The sequence below is a fragment of the Micromys minutus genome, assembly GCF_963924665.1.
Source record: "Micromys minutus genome assembly, chromosome: 2".
Taxonomy (NCBI): Eukaryota; Metazoa; Chordata; class Mammalia; order Rodentia; family Muridae; genus Micromys; species Micromys minutus.
The window spans coordinates 84875154-84896409 of record NC_137971.1 but is presented as its reverse complement, the minus strand read 5'-3'; the positions used below and the strand labels follow the sequence as shown (position 1 = coordinate 84896409).

At 46.3% G+C, this 21256-nt stretch overlaps 1 protein-coding gene across 1 annotated transcript in view; it reads right to left on the bottom strand.

Annotated features, from left to right (window-relative positions):
* Positions 1 to 21256, bottom strand: part of GALNT18 (polypeptide N-acetylgalactosaminyltransferase 18) — a 302943-nt gene that overhangs the window by 71802 nt on the left and 209885 nt on the right. Inside the window, exons 4-6 of the mRNA XM_080911329.1 lie at positions 11624 to 11807; positions 9719 to 9916; positions 2421 to 2535 (exon numbers count right to left, since the gene is read on the bottom strand). Of these exons, the coding sequence (XP_080767455.1) occupies positions 2421 to 2535; positions 9719 to 9916; positions 11624 to 11807 (497 nt within the window). The remainder of the gene's footprint in view (positions 1 to 2420; positions 2536 to 9718; positions 9917 to 11623; positions 11808 to 21256) is intronic.

The following is a 21256-nucleotide window of genomic DNA, read 5'->3' as shown; positions in this document are numbered from 1 at the left end:
AAATCCCCAGGGCAAGCTGGCTATGAATGCTAGCCATATGTGAGTGTATGTGAGTGATGGGTTTGATTGCAAGACCCTGACTCATTGAACACAGTGGAAGAGGGATTGAGGATGATTCCAGACATCAACTTTGGGGCGCTGCCACTTCTAGAAACACAGATGTGTGTGCACACTGACACACATACAAAAATAAACGCATGCACATCTCACATGCATACACATGGAGAACATGGAGAAAAAAATAACTAACAAGATCCCAGACAGACATCAGGTAGTCAATATGTGCAGAAAAAAAATCTATTTGCATGTTCCAAAACAGATAAAGGCTTTGCATGAGATGCTGCCGAATAGGGAGATGTGATGAGCAATCTCGTTTAGCTTGGCACGCAATCCTGAGGGGTAATTAGAAATATTGTTTTCTCAAGGGTGGGGGGAAACTGAGGCACTGAGATATTAGCTTGCAAAACACAAAAGAAAAATAGGTAGTGGTAACCACATGTAGGAAGATGGAAAATGATCAGAGATTCCACACCCCCTCAAGGAAGAACCAGAATACAAATGAACCGTCCCTCCCCGTGTACTTAGTTCCACCAGCTTACAGAGGCTGTGCCCTGTTTTAAAAGCCACCTCTCCCTTTGCCATTATGATGTTTCATCTCTGTCCGATGGGAGGCAGGAGATGGAAAACAGAGCCTAGCAATATTTTATACTGTATTTGAAACCCTGAACACGAAACTACCCGAAGATATTTTAACACAAATCTGAGAGCCTCACCCAGGCCCCACACTCCAAAATAGCTTTATAATTTAAGGAGAGCCAGACATCACCACCACCGTGTGATTGACTCACACATATGTTGGAAGCAGAGTTCACAAATCTAATTCCTTTCCCCATTTCGGGACATTTTTACCCAGAGAACACAAGTGACCGGAGGCGGTGCTGCCCGCTCGGCCGAGTCCTGACAGCTGCTTCTGGTGAAACAGATTGTGTTTGGGGGCAAGCATTTATCCAGGAGCAGCGCTGAAATGAGATGGCGAGGAAGCCGGCGGGTGGTGAATAAATGACCAGCGGAGGGAGGAATGAGGGTGATTATGCAGGCGCTGTCCTCTATGAATACATTAGCTTTTCATCAGCCTGTGCATTCCCACTGCCCCCCAAAGCAATTGCTTGGAGTGCCAGTGAATACAGGTGTCTGAGGTATTTTCCAAACTCAGCCTCAGACAGGCTGTTCCTTCAACCAGTTCGCAAAGCCTACTATTAAGATTGGGGATGAGCTGGGCCCTGGATGTTACAGGATACATACTGCCTGGTCTCCCTTGCACAGTTAAGGAGAGGGTTGTCCAGGGTCAGCTGCTTATTCTATGGACTTGGAAACAGAGGAGGGCAATGATGGGAGGAGGGTAGGTTTTTGAGTGGGAACTGAAGGCCTGGACTGGACCTAGAGACACCAGATGCATGTACCATGGCAAAGGTACAGTCGGGTGGACTGGATTTTGGAGGAGCTCTGCCTAAGCTATGAACGGCTGGTTGTGAGACAGAAAATCTGTCAAGCATAAGACACCAGGTAGTACAAGGTCCCTCTAAAAGGCTGACAAACCTGTGAGGTGTGTATGATGGGTTATCAGAGACAGTTGGAACCATGATGGGGACTCACCAAGGCTGAAGGCCATGGGTTTGACAGGGTGCTTCCTGGACACAGATAATCTTTCATTATAACCAACACATTTCTACCCAATGCCAGGGCACCTGATGCACCTTCCTGGCTGAGAAGAGGGATCACTCTAAGCTTGTCTGTCATAGGCCAAGAGATAAGAGCCAGAAAGTCCAGTAAATGTTTTCCGGGGGTAAGGAAGAAAATGGCCCTTCTTACAGAGTCGTGCTATGAGTTGATAAACCACAGAGAGCCTTCAGCATCAGGGTCCAGGATGTCCTGTGGGTCTGGCTAGCACTACGTGAATTTGGCTGTGTTCTGCTATTTATACTCTAGGGGTTTGTTTATTTTTTGTTAGACCTCCATAGCCATCTTTGGGAATGTTCTAAGGACCACAGCGGAGTAAATAGCCACGGGGCAGTGACTCTGGTGGTCTTTCTTGTCCAGCTGGCTTTTGGTGTCTTCTGTTGCTTACTCCAACAGATTTGTTCAGTTCAAACAGAAGTGCCAGACTGGGGTCTGATTCTCTAGGCAAGCAAACTCTGAAGGCACCTATTTCCTGAAATTCAAGAGGCACTGCCATGAGTGTCCCTGGCTCTGACTATATACATGCACCAGGGTTTGGAACTAGATAGTCACTGTGAGCATGAGTCTCAACTCTTAGCCCCCTTCCCATTGGGAACTAAAGGCTCATCAACACTACAACCCCGGACTGATTCACTTACCACCATGGGAGCCGAGCTCAGCCCTGTGTGAGAAATCTCACTTACCCTGATCCCAAGCTCTACATTCTCCCCTCCATAGACCTCCATGCCTTCGTCCAGCAGGCCAATCTCCTCGAAGTACTGCCGGTCCACAATGAAACAGCCAATGAGGGCGGGGCTCCTGCAGGGTGGGAGAGATGGCCAGCTGTGAGCAGAGGCTGGTCTGAGAGTCATCTGAGGAGAAAGAACTTCCAATCCCAAAGTTCCCACCTCTGCTGCCAGACCCAGTGGGGCCTCGTTTTCTGGGTAGCCTCCTAGGTTCACCTAAATTTACCCACCCCAAGGAAGCTGTCTGAGACAATGGGAAGACAGCTTTTGTTACATAACTTGCCATTGCTCCCCACTATGCTTGCTGGTGCATTAGTAAAGGGGGGTGGGCGTTGCCATTCACTCTGTTGGTGTAGGTTGCTTCTTTGGACTTTGAACCACATGGCCAGACTGCTTCAGCTTGGACTTTCTCATTATCCCTACTGGGGGTTTACATGTCAACCTCTGTTCACTTAGAAAAATTAGTGACAACCAGGTTGTTGAGGGTTTTGAGTAGCATAGAAAAAGAGTGTATAGATATCATTTATAGGTAAAGGCTTGTGACAAATTTCAAGCAGAACAGTGTAATGTACATTTTTTTAATAAAGAATACTCAGGCAAGCTGGTATTTAGCTCAGTTAGTGGAGTGCTGTTCAGTATATATAGGACCCTCCTTGGGTTTTATTTCGACCATTGTATAAACTAGGCAGGGTAGCACATTCCTGTGGTCCCAGGGCTCGGGGGCAGGAGAATCATAAGTTCAGAATCATTATTAGCTACCTAGAGAATTCCGAGTCAGCCTGCGTGACAAGAGGGGATACTCTAAGGTAGCTAATTAGAGGAGGTGGGGGGCATGAGAAACTACCTGTCTCCAGGAAACATGGGAAGGCCAAAGAGGAATTTGGAAAGAGATGTAGTGAATAGCACAAAGATCATGGCTTATTGGATGTTACAGGTGCTAGTGATTTAGAGGCTCAGAGAGGCTGAGGGATTTCTCAAGACACAAAGTCAGAGCAATGTCATTCACATATGCTCACCTCTTATGTCTGGGTTTGGTGTTCTCCATTAAACAAGGGTGTCAGTCTACTCTAAGAACACACATGTGTGACACCCCTACAATCTGTTCAAGTAAAGCCATTTAGAATACAGACCAGTGTTGTGACTCCAGGGTGTCTGTGTACCTGGGCATCCTCCTGCACCAGCATCCCCTAAGAAAACAGCCCTTTCTGCACCTGGGTGTGTTTCTAATCCCAACTAGACGGATGTAATTTGCATGTAATCGATAGTTTTCTCACCCCTAGAGGTTTTGCAGTTTCTCCCTTCCTCTCCTTCACCAAATCCTCCAGCCTGGTGTGATAGCATGGAAAGCTAAGGACATCAGATGGCAAAACGTGTAGATGCAGCCTCGCCGTTCCTACTCCCCTGACGGTAGCAATTCTCTTTGAAGCTCTTCACTGAGGAGCTAGTGAGCCTACCTCAAATCTCTAATGCTCACCCCCTTCAATACTGTAGACCTGCCTACGCTCATCCCCAGATATCTGTCACTAGAATCGTTGTCCAGCACCAAACTCTATGTTCTGCAGGCATTTTCACTGTCTGGTGATGTATCTAAGTGCTAGAGTACTTGACTAGCAAGCCAAAAGCCCTGGGTTCAATCCCAGCACCATAAGAAAAGGAGATTTCTGAAAGCATTTTCCCCAACATGCCTCGCACCATGCATTGTTGAATTGTGCTGACCCTCCATCAACAAGGCCTCTGACCCAGAAACATTGGTAACTACAACACCAGTTGTGTGTCAATATCCTGTGAACCGAGGTCAAGAGCTCTGGGCATGACCAACTCCTGAAAATCACTTGGTTCGAAAGCATTGGCAAGCAGGACCAGGTCTTCACCTTTTCTTCCAAACTTCTGAATACTGGATGTGTTGGCGCTTTCAGAACCACAGTCATAGAACATATGGGAAAGGGCCTTTCTCTTACTTCAGACCCATCCAGAGGGACCACAAAATCCAGAGCAGTTGCTCAAGTGATTACAGACATGTTGGGGTATCTATGACTTAATAACTAGATGCTGTATTAAGCAGAATTAGTTCCCCTCAATCCCCAAAAGGATTAGGCACAACTTATAAAAACCCTAAAATCTGCAGAAAATATACATAATATCTAGAAAGATCTAAAGGTTACAATAGATTGGAGGCTGTAAAGAAAGCAAACGTAGGCTGAGGCTCTCTTTCATAGTACCTAAAAGGGATTTATTTTTGTGTGTGGGGGGGTAGGGATGGAGGGAGGAATGGAGGGAGGGAGAGAGAGAGCAAGAGAGAAAGAGAGAGAGAGAGGGAGGGAGGGAGGGAGGGAGGGAGGGAGGAAGAGGGAGGGAGGGAGAGGGAGAGAGGGAGGGAGGGAGGGAGGAAGAGGGAGGGAGGGAGAGGGAGGGAGGGAGGGAGAGAGAGAGAGAGAGAGAGAGAGGGAGAGAGAGATAGAGAGAGAGAGAGAGAGAGAGAGAGAGAGAGAGAGAGAGAGAGAGAGAGAGAGAGAGAGAGAGAGAATATGCTGGTGGAGGGAATTTTCCAAATGAGTATAGGCGCCTATGGAGACCAGAAGAGGGCATCAGATCCCCTAGAGGTGACAATAGCTGCCTAACATGGGTATTAGGAAACGTGGAACCTCGAGAAGAGAAGCAAGTACTCTTATGCATTGAGCCATCTCCCTAGCCCTCTGTACCCGTTCTTAAAGTGAGCCCAGATGTTGACTCTGAGCTTTCTGTTGAGCTGAGTGAAAAGGAACATACAGATTCTTAGAAACAAAATTCACAGTTCTCAGGTAGAAATGAACTGATTGATATCTTGGGTTTTTTTCCCCCTTTGACTAGCAGTTGGTTTGAGAGAAATTTCTCATGTGGATTTTCTTGAGTGGGTCAGCCAGAGACCTTGGGGACCCATTGAATGACAATCTTAAAAATGACATTTCCCAGAACAACAGAGGCAAGCGCTAAGCTCTATGTATAGTATCATGTGTGGGCAAGCCACTGAAACGGCTCCCGAGAACGAAGATCTGTGGTGCTTACAGTGCATTTGTATAAAATCAGTCTCTACGGAGCTCGTCATCCTCTAGGGAGAAAACCAGAAATAATCCAAAAGTTCCCAGACTCTTATCCCTCTAATCTCCATTCCTGATAAACATCGTGGGGTGATAGAGAATGAATGGTCAGTATGATACACTCTAGCAAAGACTTAGAGTACAGCTCTGCTAATGTAGACCAGCCTGCTCTGTCTGGGGGTGAAAGGATTTGTACTACATCCTGCAAGAAGACCCACAGCATGGGGGCAAATTTACCTCTGATGACGTTGGGCAAACTCGAGCCACACAAGTTGTGAACTCAACTCAACAGTAACTGAGCAAGGGGTGAGAGAACAAGTCAGAGTCTCGGTGACTTGTTAGTAGAACCGGGCTCCACTGACTCAGCCTTCAGTCAGAATATACTCCTGCCACAGTCTAGCTCCCATCGTGTTAAACGGGGGTCGCACAATGAGTCAATACCAGGATATAACATGGACCCAACGGACCATGTATATGTACAAGGCCCCAGCACACAGCAGACTCCCAGCAAATTAATACCACACAATGATGTAGACAGCTGCAGTGGCTTGGCTATGCTTTGTCTGTGTACCCTTTAAAGGTCCCCGTGCTGCAAGTTTGGCATGGAGAGGTAGGAGGTCTCCAAAAGGTAAACCACTGAAGACGAGTGGATTCCAGGGCAGCCACATCCACATGGGATTAATGCCGTAATGAATTAATGGTCCCTGCAGGTATAGCCTTCATCTGTGGCTGCTTGGGCAAAACCTGCACACAAGATCAAGCCAGGAAAAATTTCACCATGGACGGAGGAGGGGCTTTCGAAGGCCCGCCCATGTGAGGAGCTATTGGCAATTGATGGTTGGTGGTCAGGGGAGTGTCGGGTTTTATAAGGGATGCAGTTCCTAATAGGGATCTCTCCTTATTCAGCAGGCAGCCCCACACTCAAATGCACATTGCTAGTAGCAATTGGATTCCGTGGGTAAGAAAATAAAGATGAAGTTTGAAGGAAGATTGTGTGTAGTGTCTGGGAGGAGCTAGGTGTAAAGGGTGGATGTGATGAAAAGACATCATACACATATATACATTTCTCAAAGAATATGTAAAATTCATGACAATGACTAAATGTAGTTTCGAGGGGACCAAATTAATTCTTTTTTATTGGATTTTTTTTGTTTTACTTACATTTCAAATATTATCTCTTTTCCCAGTTTCCCCTCTGGAATCCACCTATCACAGTCCCCCTCCCCTGCCTCTATGACAGTGTTCCCCCACCCACTCACCCACTCATTCTCACCTCCCTGCTCTGGCATTCCCTTACACTGAGGCATTGAGCCTTCACAAGGCCAAGAGCCTCTCCTCTTATTGATCCCCAATAAAGCCATCCTCTGCTACATATATGGCCAGAGCCATGGGTCCCTCTACATGTACTGTTTGGTTGGTAGTTTAGTCTTTGGGAGCTCTGGGGGGTCTGGTTGGTTGATATTATTGTTCTTCCTGTGGGGTTGAAAACCTTACAGCTTCTTCAGTCCTTTTTCTAACTCTTCTATTGAGGACCCCATTCTCTGTCCAATGGTTGGTTGAGAGCATCCACCTCTGTATTTCTCAGGTCCTGGCAGAGCTTCTCAGGAGACAGTTATACAGGCTCCTGTCAGCATGCACTTCTTGGCACCAACAATATTGTCTGGATTTGGTGACTGTATATGAAATGGATCCCCAGGTGGGGAAGTCTCTGGATGACCGTTTCTTCAGTCTCTGTTCCACACTTTCTCTCTGTATTTCCTCCCGTGAATATTTTGTTCCCCCTTCTAAAAAGAACTGAAGCATCTACTCTTTGGTCTTCCAACTTCTTGAGCTTCATGTGATCTGTAAATTGTATCATGAGTATTCTGAGTTTTTGGGTTAATATTCACTTATCAGTGAGTGCATACCGTGTGTGTGTGTGTGTGTGTGTGTGTGTGTGTGTGTGTGTGTGTGTGTGTGTGTGTTTTGTGATTGGGATGATATTTTCTAGTTCCATTCATTTGCCTACGAATTTCATGAAGTCATTGTGTTGAATAGCTGAGTGGTACTCCATTGTGTAAATGTACCATATTTTCTGTATTCATTCTTCTGTTGAAGAACATCTGGGTTTTTTCCAGCTTCTGACCATTATAAACAAGTCTGCTATGAACTTGATGCAGACATGTCAATCTTTCATATTGTGATACGGTTCTGTCAATTGCAACCATATTGAGTGTCAGTTATATCTGTCCTGGGATTCATGCATCCCAGGGTCAAGGTTAGAAACACCTGAAAGCAAGCCCATTGTATATACTTGGCCTGTCTCTGTGCAGCTCTTTTCCTCTTCACTCTTGCCACATGATGTCGTTCATCATGTTCTAATACATTAAAAAACCTTCACCAGAGGCTGTCCAGGCAGGGGCCATTCAGGCTCAGACCTTCAGCCTCTAATACAGTGAGTTAAACAAATATCATTCTTTATAAATTATCCATACTCTGGTATTTTGTTATAGCAACATAAGATAGACTGAAAAATTCAGAACAGGAACCACAGGAGAGTTTTTTTTTTTTCATTCTATTTCCTGTATAAAATTTGTCATACAGGAATGAATTTTTTTGAATGAAATTTTTCATAATCTTTTTCTCCCTTGCAGCACAAGTAAGACTGGATTCTTATTTCAAGGTGGCCCCCTAAGTCACCTTGTGGTTCCATTTATCTGTTTAATGGTGGGAACTAGATATTTTCCCAGTCATCAATACACAGCAATAAGGCTGGCAGGAATGAGAAGTACAGGAACCTTAAGGTATCAAATGGAAGCTATTCAGAGGTCTAGGAAGACAGCATCAAAGGCAGAACCAGTTTGATGTTTTCAAAATGCAGTTGGAGGTAATTTGTGCCTGTGTTCTATAGGAGAAAATCCAAGCACCATCCAGGTACATCTGTCCCATAGTCTGGTTTGGCCTCATAGCAAGGGCTGCCCAGATCACATCTCTCCCTGAGGACTCTCTCAGCCTCCCGTGTGACCTAACAGTCACAGATAAGTGTCACCCTCACCCTAGCCATCTTCTTCTTAGCCTTGAAGATCAGCTCAAATGCTTCCTCTTCCTGGCAAAATTATTCACCCTATACTGTGTATCATCCTCACTGTATTCCAGGCTTAGAGAGCTTGGAAATCAAATCCTACTCACTCTGAATCTCTAGCATTGAGCACAGTGATGTTTTTCATTTTATTAGATATTCTCTGTATTTACATTTCAAATGTTATCCCCTTTTACCCCACTCCCATCCTCCTTTTTCCTCCCCTTACTTCCATGAAGGTGCTCCCTCTCCCAACCACACTCTCTACCTCAGTGCCTTGGCATTCCCTTACGCTGGAAAAACAAGCCTTCACTGGACCAAAAGACTCTCCTCCCATTGATGCCAGACAATACCATCCTCGCTACATATGCAACTGGAGCCATGGTTTCTTTATGTGTACTCATTGGTTGGTGTTTTAGTCCCTGGGAGCTCTAGAGGGCTTGCTTGGTTGATAATGTTGTTTTTCCCATGAAAGGGGATACAAATTCTTTCAGTTCCTTTAGTTCTTTCTCTAGCTTCTTCACTGTGGTCCCCGTGCTCAGTCCGATGGCTAGTTGCAAACATCCTCATCTGTATCAGTATGGCTCTGGCAGAGCCTCTGAGGAGGCATCTATATCAGGCTCCTGCCAGTAAGCACTTTGTGGCATCAGCAGTAGGAGCACAGTACTGCATCTACACAGGTGAGACAAGTAACTGTGGGGGCAACAGCTGTCCCAGCTGTTAAGAGTGTGCTTCCTGCCCTTCACAATGACCTGAATTCAGTTCCCACTACTTACATCAGCTGGCTCATAACAACCTATCACTCCAGTTCCAGGGGATCTGATGCTCTCCTCTGCAGGTACCTAAACACATGGTGCACACACACACACACACACACACACACACACACACACACGCATATGGACAAGCACCTACACCCCTAAATAAAACTTTTAAAAAGATCTGATTTTTTTTTGTTTGTTTAAATAAGTGTGGTTCTTTGAAAAGAGACTGTGAGAGTTTGTGAGCAAGTCTAAAGATCACACAGTAGTTCCTGTGTACCTCCCCCTCCTCGTGCTGTCACACACTGGGTAATCCTTGCCTAAAGGCTTTGGCAGAGAGAGCAAAGGGGAAGAATGCCATACCTGATTGGGGCTGTGGAGTTCTCCAGCTTCCACCAGGCCTTGGGTGGGTTCAGGTAGCGGCACCACAGTTCCCAGTCAAAGCCTTGGGCCGCCAGCGGGTACTCTTCTATCTCAAAGTTGTCATATTTGATGTTATCAAAAGATGGTGAGATGATCCGTTTCCGGTTTTCCTTGATTCGGGTGAGGACTGGTTCTGCCCTGAGCGGGAAGGAGGAAGAAGTCAATCACCACTGCCAAGTTGGGCATTTTCATCTCTCAGCAGCAAAAGGAAGGAAGCCCTGCTTCCCAAAGATGGAGAGAAATGGTGTTCTGCATCCCCAGGAGTTGACATATTCTAGGCTAAGAACTTCAAGGTTGGCAAGAAGCCCGGTGGCCCCTTCAGCACATCCAGAGTTGAATTGAGGGACTCTCACCCAGCCCCCATGATTTCCCTCTCTTCACCTACATGACAAAACTCAAGATTAAAAAAATGAAGAAAGAACAAAAAAAAAAAAAAAAAAGGGAACAGATTTGAAGCTTTAGAGGAACTGGGTTTTGATTTTTCTTAGACAAACTGGGAGGAAGAGGCAGGTGGTGTGGGCAAAGGCATATTATCCTCTGTTTCAGGAGGGGTGGGGGATCCAGGTTATCTCCATGGGCTGGCAGAGGCCCCTCTGGGTAGTGGGAGAATAATGTGTTTGCCAACAGGAATGATAAGCTTCTCATTAATAATATATTCTCTTCATAATTGTTTATTCAAATCAGCTTGAAATAGTAAGTGCCCCTCTCCTCAGCTGGCCATAAATCCAGTGGAAATGCTTTTTAAATGGTCACAAATAGCACACAGGAACTTCAAAGATAAAATAGTGACTTGCTGCAGCCTGAGTTAGAGGCTCCGGATGCTGGCATCCCACCCAGGCTGCCTGTAGTCCCTGCCACTCCACGCTGCCAGCGTGCAGCTGCTGCTGTGCTCCCCTCGGGTAGAGGCTGCCCCCACGGAGCTGTGGAAGACAGTAGAGATACTTAAGCTACTGGGTGAACAAGGAAAGAGGGCAGAAAACTACATATTCCAGCTATTCTCGGTTAACCTGAGCATCTGAGGCCTCATGTCACAGAGCCAAGCACAGTGAGCAACACCACAGCATCCTAGCCCTAAACACCAGCATCGGGTGCCCTCCAAGGGTTCGGAATCAGCTACAGAAGCCTCTTGTTAGTTCTCTGACTTACCCCATCTGGCACCTAAATGAGCCGACTTGAGAAAGGGAGGCCGCTAAGTCTTAATTTTGCTAGCATGGAGGTTCTGAGGGCATCTGAGGATGCAGGAATCAACCTACATGCACCTCTGCCCATCTGTTCTTGCCTTGTCTGTGAGGTGAGATGAAGCATCCGTCTTGTATCTACTCCAACCTTACTTCCTGCAGACAAAAGATCCCTGTGCTCAGCTGGATAGGAACTCTCTGCTTTTTTTAAAAAATTTTTGTTTTGTGTGTATGAACTTTGGCCTGCATGTATGTATATGCACAGTATGTGTGCGGTGTCTGCCGAAAAGCAAGGAATGGATCCACTGGAACTGAGTTATAGATGGGTGGGAACTGCCTTGTGGGTGCTGGGAATTGAACATGGGTCCTTTGCAAGAGCAGCCAGCCTTGTTAACTGCTGGGCCATCTCTTTGCTTTGCCGTTTGTATATACTTGTCTTCATGATCTGATGTCACCACACCTTTCACGTGCTGACCCCTGACCCTTTGCCCTACCTGAGACCCAGACCTATTGTAAAGTTTGACTCACTCACACACCCATACCTCAACTGTCCCCATGACCCTCTTCTTTTCCTCCACCTCATGACTAAGATTTCCAGGATGTACGGAGCTTCCGAGTTAAGCCCACCGGACTAGACTGGGACCCCACGTCTCCCTAAAGTACTCACCAGCCCACATTGAACTCCACATGGGCATCAAACAGTGCCACCACAGGGGCTGTGGCTGCCCTCCAGCCGCTGACCCTGGAGCGGATGAGGCCTTCCTGCTTGCTGTGCCGCACGACTTTGATGAAGCCTGGCTTCTGGCCGTTCACCTTGTCCACATATTCAGTCAGCTTTTCTTTGAGCTCCTCTGTGGGTGTGAAAATGCCTCTTAGTCCAGTGAGAACAAAGAACAGAAGCAACCAAAACATCCACAGTGCTAAGGTGGAATATCACCCTTCCCAGGAGGCAAGAACACTCCACACCATCAGGTTTTCTCTGGCCTCCAGTGATGGCCACATAGCTGAGCTTTGAGGGCACACAGGAAGAAGCATGGATTAAGCCCCAGCACCATGTATTTATCAAGCATTCACATACACTGTCTAATTCATCATCACAGCAGGTAACAGGGGGTGGCGGGTTGACAGAACTCATCAGTTTCCTCAGCATTATACAGCACACGAGTGTCAGAGTTGGGTTTATGCTTGACCACCCAGAGCCATCAAAATTTGGAATATTATACAGATGTTCCCTCGTGTGTTTGGACGCTTAGTCCTCAGTTGGTGGCACTGTTCTGGGACTATTTGGGGAATGATAGCATCAAGCCACCTCTGCCTGCCTGCCTCTACCCACTTGGTGCTGTCCTGTCAGTGAAGGAAGGTATCAGGCTCTGAGCTGTTCCAACTCCAAAGCCTCCAGGTAGTGGAGCCCTGTCCTCCCTGGGCAGGAATTCGCTGCTTTTGCATTGTCCCTGCCATATGTCTCAGATGAGAATGTTACCTAGGGACATACCTAGGGCCACTACATCCTTTCAGTGCTGATCCATCCTTTCTTCTGGAGAGTTGGCACTATTACAAGGGTCACTGAAACACCCCCCTTTCCTGTGTCCAGAATACTCTCTTCCAGCCCTTGACTGAGATACCAGCACGCATCACATTTCTGATCCCCAAACCCCTAGATCACACTGGGACTCCACTGAAGAGTCCCAAGTCCTCTCCCCAGGTCACTCAATGGCCCACACTGAACACTTGGAGGTCACGGAACAATTAGGGAGGTGAAAACTAGCTGGAGGAAGTGGGTCACTAGGTGATGGATCTAGTTAGTCCATTCTGCTTCCTGCCTCACATGGTCTAGACCGTGACTCCCACAGTCTGTAACTTGCCAAGCAATGAGCCCAAACAACCTCTCTCTCTCTCTCTCTCTCTCTCCTTAAATTGCATCTTGTCAGGTGTTACATCACAGCAGTGAGAAGTAACTGATGAACCAGGCTTCTCATTGGTTCAGCAGCTGCCTCCTGCCCAGCTTCCTCCATTGCTCCTCTCAGCCAACCCCAGTGGCCAAGACCTCAGTTTTGACACTGCCTGGAAGATCAATGGCAGGCACTGTACTGTGGGAACAAGGGGACAGTGGGCTGCTACCCTCTGTCACTGGGCCTGGCTTGGTGTGTACCATGCTGTTTCTCTACCTCCACAATGGGGATTCTCATCCTGGGAGGACGCAGTCGACATGGCCATTCTGCCTCCCCAACATGGGAAGCAAGAGTCTGGGGCTCTTCACAGTCTGCTGAACAGGATTCATTTTGAGCCAACTAACCATTGCCAGGAGCAAATCTATCAGGTTACAAAGGCACTTCTGCATTCCATATGGAGTGTACGAACCCACATGTTCTCAATGTTCATACCATAGCTGGTACACACGGAACCATGCTCTAAGACACAGATGAAGGCATGCTGTGGGGATGGCTACCAAAGGCTCCCCGCTAGGACTCCTACCTCCCCACATTGACTTCATACCCTCCCCTGTATACCTCAGGGGACCCAATGAACCAGCTTTTCTTTTCTGGCTGCCTGAAAGCTAGAGCTAGCCTCCCCAAGGATGACTGGACGAAGAAGCAAGGCCACTGGAGATTCTCTGGCCTTGGAAGGTCATCACTTAGCCGGATGAGTCCATGACCCATGCAGAGCAGACAAACTAGCTGATAAGCTACCCGGAGATCCATATCCTGACTGCAGGATTCTATGCCAGTCAGCATTTGATGTTTGAAGCCAGTGACTTCTGGGATCAACTTTAGACAAAGCTGTGTGAACTATTCTGATGTAGAGTAGGGCTGGGCTAAAACTGAGGCACAGAAGTGGTATCAGACACAGCATGAGAAGGCACAGTGTGACATGTTTGGTTTTGCTCAGAGGCGTAGTTCCTTTATAGCCTCTGTCACCAGGAAGCCAGATAAAGGCTAATGGGCAGATCTGCCATAGTCACCTGGACTCCAGCCGTGCTTAGATTCAACATGTGCCAGTAACTTCTAATGCAGAAAGGGAGGAAGAGAGTTGGAGGGGAGTGTGGAGGAGTAAGCAGTTGGAGGAAGAGGAGAGGAAGGGGGCAGGGTAGGAAAGGAAAGGGGGGTTAAAATGCTTGGAACGGTCTGTGCGATTCTGGCCAGGCTTTGTAAAGCACTTTCACCCAGTTCAGTGCTCATGGTTCCCTTCCCCCACTGCCAGTTGCTAAGGAAGTGTGAGATCCCTCCTAGGTACTTACATGTTTTCAGAGAAACTTTCCCAACATGTTGCCTGTGAGTTATATGTTATGCCTTATATATAGCATATAGTATATATCTTGTTAAATATTTTATATACTTAAAGTATTTCTCAGAACTTGCTGCAAAATAGAAAAATGGTTTATTTCTTCTTTTAACTAAACACAGGCACATAACTGACCAACCTGCCTTGGCTGCAGCTGTTGGGAAGCTTGGGAATCAGTACCATGACTCACTTCTCTACCTAAGACCAAGACTTCAATTTTTCAGTTCTAACCGGAAGGTTGTGTTATTTTTAATGTTTTTCCTGTGTAAGCTACAGGAAAAGTTGAGTTGTTTACTTGTTTGGGGAATCTGCACAGGAGATTGAGCCCAAGACCTTATACATGGTAGGCAAGCAGCTTATCACTCCACTACAGCTTCAACTATGTGTGTGTGTGTGCATGCGTGCAATACATCATGCACACACACACACACACACACACACACACACACACACACATATAATTATTCATGGTGAATTGATTCTCCCCTTCAATTGATAATCCCCCTGCCTCTGCCTCCCAAATTGTTGGGATTACATGTCTGTACCATAGGCCTCACTGAAAAAGTATGTTTTTAAAAAAGCAATACAATGTGGGATGAGGTGGCCGAGTGGTTAAGGCGATGGACTGCTAAAAAAGCAATACAAATAATGCTTAATAAAAATATAGAAAGGCAGAATATGGGCATATCTTCAAAGTGAAAAAACTATACTTTGCACTTAATGCAGCGTGCTGGGAAGCCAGGAGAAAGAGGGCCTGCTCTTTGGAGCGTTTTCCAGACTGAGAGCTAATGTAGGAGCTGTCCACAGCCAGTGCTGACTATTTGTGACATGCATGGGGCCAAACTTCCTCCTGTCTATGTGGTGCTTCCAGCCCTCTCCGCTGTTCACACATCCCTGCTCTGCTGACACCTGAAAACCGTCTGTAAGCTGTGTAAATGACACTCCGAGAGGGCACAGGCTGCATGGCCACATATAGAGTGTTCCCCAAGTACTCCCTTCACCCCCCTTCAGACTGCACCAGTAAGGAGAAGTAGGGAATCCAGCATCCTGAATCCAGGATCTTTCTCACTGTGGTTCTCTAGCATGATGGCTCACAGGTAGACAAGAGATGAGACAGCCTGTTAATCTGGGCTAAATGCTTAGCTGGACACCATGGGTTCTAATGGGAAGGAAACCAAAAAGCTGGGAAGTTGGCATTCAAAAAGCAGAGGTCCAGGTTTTTTTTTGTTTTTTTTTTTTTCAAGTGAAACTTGGCTAACCTTGCCAAGGAAGGACAGGCAGACCAGTGCCTCCTCTTTGTGTTTCAGTGTTTGGGGTGACTGTTCCCCTGTATCTGTCTGTCAGGTAGGAAGCAGGAGTGGAGGGAGAGGTTACTCATCCATATTTTCATTCTGTCATTCAACACACTTCCAAGTTGTTCTGGCTGTGGGCAAAATAGTCTGTGGACTCAGTATTTGGATCCCACTTGGTACATATTAAAATCCTAATCTCCAATGTGATGGTATCAGAAGTTGGGGCAGGGGGAGGTAATTAGGCCACATTGTCCAAGTCCTTCCTAGAGTCTGGCTCAAACAAATATACATACTGGGTCATTAAGCAGAGACCACCTTCCCTCATATTTCAGTAGGCTAGACTGTCTAAGATCAATTGGAAAGTGTCTGGGGGGGGGGTTAGAAGGGGAAACTTGCTGTTATTCCTGCATGACAAGAAACCAAGTTGATGGAACAAATGCTCCTAATTCCTTGGTAAGGGGTTTAATCTCACAAGGGAAGGGCCCGCATGCTTGTCATTTTAAAAATATGCTTGTACATATGCTTGTGTACTACATGCATGCATTACCCACGGGAGCCAGAAGAGGGCATCAAATCCCCTAGAATTAGAGTTATAGACAGCTGTTAGCTGCCATGTGGATGCTGGGAACCAAACCTGGACCCTCTGCAAGAGCAACAAGGGCTTGTAACCACTGAACAACCCCTCCAGGCCCTTATCATTTCTTAATATAAAAGGGAGCGGAGCACCTCACTTTGAGGGGACACTGTAAAAACCATAGCATGAGGTTTTCATGAGGATTCCAGAGAACATCCTCTGTCTTTCTCTGGCACAGGAGGCAAATACTAAAAAGTTAGCTGAGTCACTGAGTGAGTGACGTGTGGGGAGGTGATCCAGCTATTAAAGTGCTTGCCTTGCAAGCACAGGGACCTGAGTTTGATCCCCAGAACCATGTAAAAAGCACATCACGGTTCTATGTACTTGCAATCCCAGCATGTTGGGGATGGAGACAGGCAGATCCATCAAGCTCACTAGATAGCCAGCCTCTCTCACTTGGAAAGATCCAGTCCAGGCCAGTGAGAGACCCTGTCTAAATAAACAGTACAGAGACCATCTTTGAAACAACTGGGGTTGTCCTCCAGCCTCCATACATGTGTGCGCACACACTCACACACATACACACATACACACAGACACAAACCCCAAAACACTAAAATGTCAAAATGTTGGATACAGTTGTAACGTTCCAGCATGTCCTTAACAGTGACACAGGCTAGAGACCACATATGGGCTTTGGGAGACACTGAAGAACCAAACTACAACACTCGACTTTGGGCCTGTCTCTCATACATGCTTTGGACTGTCCTCTACAATTCCCCAGCTGTCTTTTGAACAGACCACTGTCATGCTTCCCTTGGTCACTCCTCCTGCTGAGCTCAAGGCTGTGCCTGCAAGCCTATCCTGGATCATAGTGTTACCTGACCCTCAGCCTCACCTCCACTGGTCAGTGGAAACAACAACAGCCAGCCACTAATGGTGTTGATTTAAAAGTGAAAAAACGCAGCATGTTTTGGTTTATTCCTTTAACAGTGAGCAGCAGCTGTTCTCCCGCATATCCGAAGATTAACTGGCCATTCTCAGAATCCATTTAGGGCCATTAAAACACAAGGCCCATGTTAGTACACTTTAAACAGAGACTCTACATAAGGTTGGCATGGCTGTCGAAACTAGCTGATAGTCACAGCACTGTGGAGCCAAAGAAGGCTGGACGGTGACATTCATTGCATCCTCCATGACGAATCTGGACTTAGGGGTCCATACTGACGGGTAAGGTAACTTGAGCAGAGCATCATAGATTCCAGAACAGGCCACTTTGATGCATGTTTAGCTCTCTCTATGAGGTCATATACTAGACAAACTTTCAAGTCAACTCACTGGCAGGTTAGCAATGCCTTCCTTGGGTTATTCTTCTGTCTCCCACACTTTGGTCAAGCTACGTTAAGAGCTGCATTTCTTCAAAGTCAACTGGAGCTGAAGGAGATTTCAAATGGTCTTAAATAGTCCCCTCACTTGAAGTCTGAGCTGAACAGCAAAGATTTGGGAAAGTGTTCATGAAGAATCCCCACAAAGGCTATAAAACATGACCATAGGGAGTAGGCACAATTTTCTTGGGGCGAGCACCAATTTACTCTGACCAAGTGTTAGAAGAAAGCCCCAGAGTTACCACTGAAGAGTCCCATGTCTTTCTTATTCTACTCCCTGATGCCATGGTTTGGCACCAGGAATACCCAAATCCACCAGAAATATGCACTGGGTTTCCCAAGCCAAGCTTTAGTCCCACGCATCCTCTCTCTTCTGTTACATGGCTGCTTGTTTGTCCCCAACACACTGTGCTCAACTATAGAGTGGGTGAAATTGATTTTTGAAGGTCACTGTGACAGAGGACACGAAAACTTTCCTCTAGTAGTCAGAGATAGGTTGAGTTCTAATCAAACCACATTCTGACTCCTCCTTCCTTGTCCTCCTCCTCCTCCTCCTCTTCTCTCTCCTTCTCAAGTGTCTATCAATGTCTGTGGTGTAAATTTCCCCCTCCTCCACCCCAGCACATGTTATTTCAAGTCCCCAGCCTGATGCCACTAATGTCAAGCAGGGGAGCACTGTCAGGGGAGCATTGTGTTTGCAGAAGGGGGATGCACTCTGTAGGATCTGTGGGTTCACATGGTGAGTCAGCTCCAGCACTAAAACCCTAAAGTTATAACCAGAGCAGGGAAGCTGCAGTTCCCGGATCACCATGTGATGGACACTGTATTCATTGCTTTAGACCCATTCTCACAGTCCCCTGTCACCATTCCATCACGACACACAGAGCACATCTGAAACAACAGGCACTCTCGCCCTGCAGAGAGTGCTGCTCATGAGTAAAGTTGCTGTCTTTACCTCCATGTGTTCAGCATTGTCCTAAACCAGCTCCAAACAGGATTCATTCTACACCCCCAACATCCACAGTATAGTTGGGTATGGTGGGGATCTTAAACAAACCCCCGGGGATCGTGTGTTGAAGACTTGACTTTCCATACAGCAGTGTTTAGAAGTTATTTGATCATTTGGGCTCTGACCTCGTGAATGTATTAATCCATTTGTGACTTTATAACTTAATGGGTTAAGGGGAGATGGTTGAGGACCTTAGATGATGGGGCCTAGTTATAGAAAATGTCATTGAGAGCATGCCTTTGAAAAGAAAATTGGAATCCTGGCTCCTCCTCATCATCATAGTCATTGTCTTTCTTATAGTCAACATAGTCTTCTTTGTCCTCCTCCTCTTCCTCCTCTCCATAGCTCTCCCCCTCCCACTCCTATCCTTCTCCTTACTCCATGGTTTCATGAGGCAAACCCCTATGCTCTACCATATGCTCCCTTCCAGCCTCCCCATATGTGTGGAAGCACAAGAAACAATTAGCCATTGTCCCAAATCCCTGAAAACCAAGATGGAAAGTTAATCTTTCTCCTCTTGATCTATTGTTACTTCAGATGAAATAATGTTCAGAGCTCAGAGAGGTGCAAGGCCACAGCGCCAGCCAAGGGATGCAAACCTGGGACACACGGCTCAGAGGCCAGTACCACCTTCAAACAAAACAAGTGAAGGGTCCAAGATTTTACATAGCATGGTCCAGATGCATAAGAGGGAGGGGCTAGTAAGGCTTGTTCCACAAAGCAAGTGAGGATACACCTCTGGCCCCAAGCTCTGAAGTTATCAGCAGGGATCCATGCTTAGGCTCTCCCTGGCAGAAAGTCACATCTTCCCTTATGCAAATTAACTCTATTCAAGCCATATGCCCAGCTGCCTCCATCTGGCTGATTTGTGAGTCCCAGGGACTTGTAGGTATCACATAAATTTACACTGGACAGCAGGCACAGCTCCTTAGATGGAAAAGTGTGACACCCCTTTCTTCAGCTCACAGGGCACCTTCAGGCAATCTATTCTCAAGGAGAAAGCTCCATGGGAAGGGGTGGGTGCCAGGGCAGAATCCAGAACGTCTACCTGCTGCCCTCCTGGTTTTCTTTCTTCCTGAAAAGATGTCAAGTCGATTTCCTTCTCAGCTTTGCCACTTCCTAGCTGTGCGTCCCAATGCACACAACCGTCCCAGAGTCTTGACGTCCTTGTCTGTGCTACTGGAAGGACACGGTTTACACCTGGCTTAGCACAGAACAACAGGAGACCATGGAGCACGCTGTGTGCTCCAGTAGTGCTGTTCTCTGCTCCTTATTTGAAACTCTTGCTTTGTCATCTTTCTTAAAGGAGGCCACCCAAGCTGGGAGTCATTATCACCCCTGCATCACCTGGGAAATTCAACCTGAAAAATGTTCCCAGGACCACCCTCTTCTTCTATCCAACAGAGAATGCCACTGCTGCTCCTCAAGGTCATCTACTCACCAATTCTACCATTTTCAAATCCATTTTCTTCACAACTCTGCTTGTAAAGGGAGTCCTCCATTTTGGGCTGAGTCCCAGAAGGCTATCCAGACTATAATAGATATTGACCTTAATTAGCAGGGTTTCTCATAACATCCTTTGTGCTTGGGTCCACCAGGTTTATTTCATAGTATCCCATCCAACCCTCATGGCATTCTGCCATGTAACGTGTAAAAAGTTACATTTTAAATAGAGGAAGGCTGAGTCTCCACACATCATGATTCTTTTCTACTTGAACAGCTAGTGAAGGGCAAAGTATAAAGTCCCAATATCAGAAGGCAGGGAAGAGGGCAAACTTACTGTCTTTCCTCTTCGAAGTCTCTGTTGATCTATGTTAGTACTCTCCCATACTTTGTTCACATGAAGGAGCTAAAGTAACAACATAAACTGGGACGGGAGATATAGCTCAATTGGTACTGTGCTTGCCAAACATATGTGAAGCCCTGGGTTCAGTCTCCAGCACTGCATAAACCAGGCATTGTCTGCCAAGGACCAGCATGGGCTTGGTTAGGGGTCCTGATGAAGGGGTGTTAGGGAGCAGTTAATGTCAATTCATGGGGTACAGGCTGACACCCCTGCATTCTGCTTTCTCTAGACAGTTCAACTCTTATAGCCCAAAGCCCAGTTTTTTCTTTACATACCAATGCAACCACCCCCCAGGTTCCCTCTCAATTATCCCACCAACCAGCATTTTTTCATTCTTCTTACGACTTCATTAAAAAAAAAAAAAAAAACCAAAGATACATGTACAGATTTTTAAAGGCATTTTGGCATAAAACTATATGAATATATTTTTGTCAGTACTTGATTTTTTTTAAAGGTTTGATAGTATGCTTTGAAATATTTCTAGTTATAATAAGCATAAAGTACATGTAAAACAAAATGTGACATGGAAATAGTCAAAATTTTCTTGGTGTGTCATCAGCATTTTTTTTACCTTAGCCTCGTTGCAAATGATTTCAGAGATTTGCCTACCTTTGAAAGCACAAACAATAAGCCGACTGGGTAGAATTTGACTCTGAGATCACTGCTCCCACCATTCATAGTCATACATTCCCTCTGCACCAGGCTCACCATGAACTCAGGAATCTGCCTGCCTTGGTATCTCCCCACCTTTGTATCTTTCTGACAAGATGACTCTCAGTACAGCTGCCTTTGTTCTTTTAGGTCTGTTATACCCCTCATATAATTCATACTGCACCCATATATTTTGCTTACTTTGAAAGTATACATTCTTGAACTCATGTTTTCAGAGTTCTTTCTCACAGCCTTAAGGGCTAT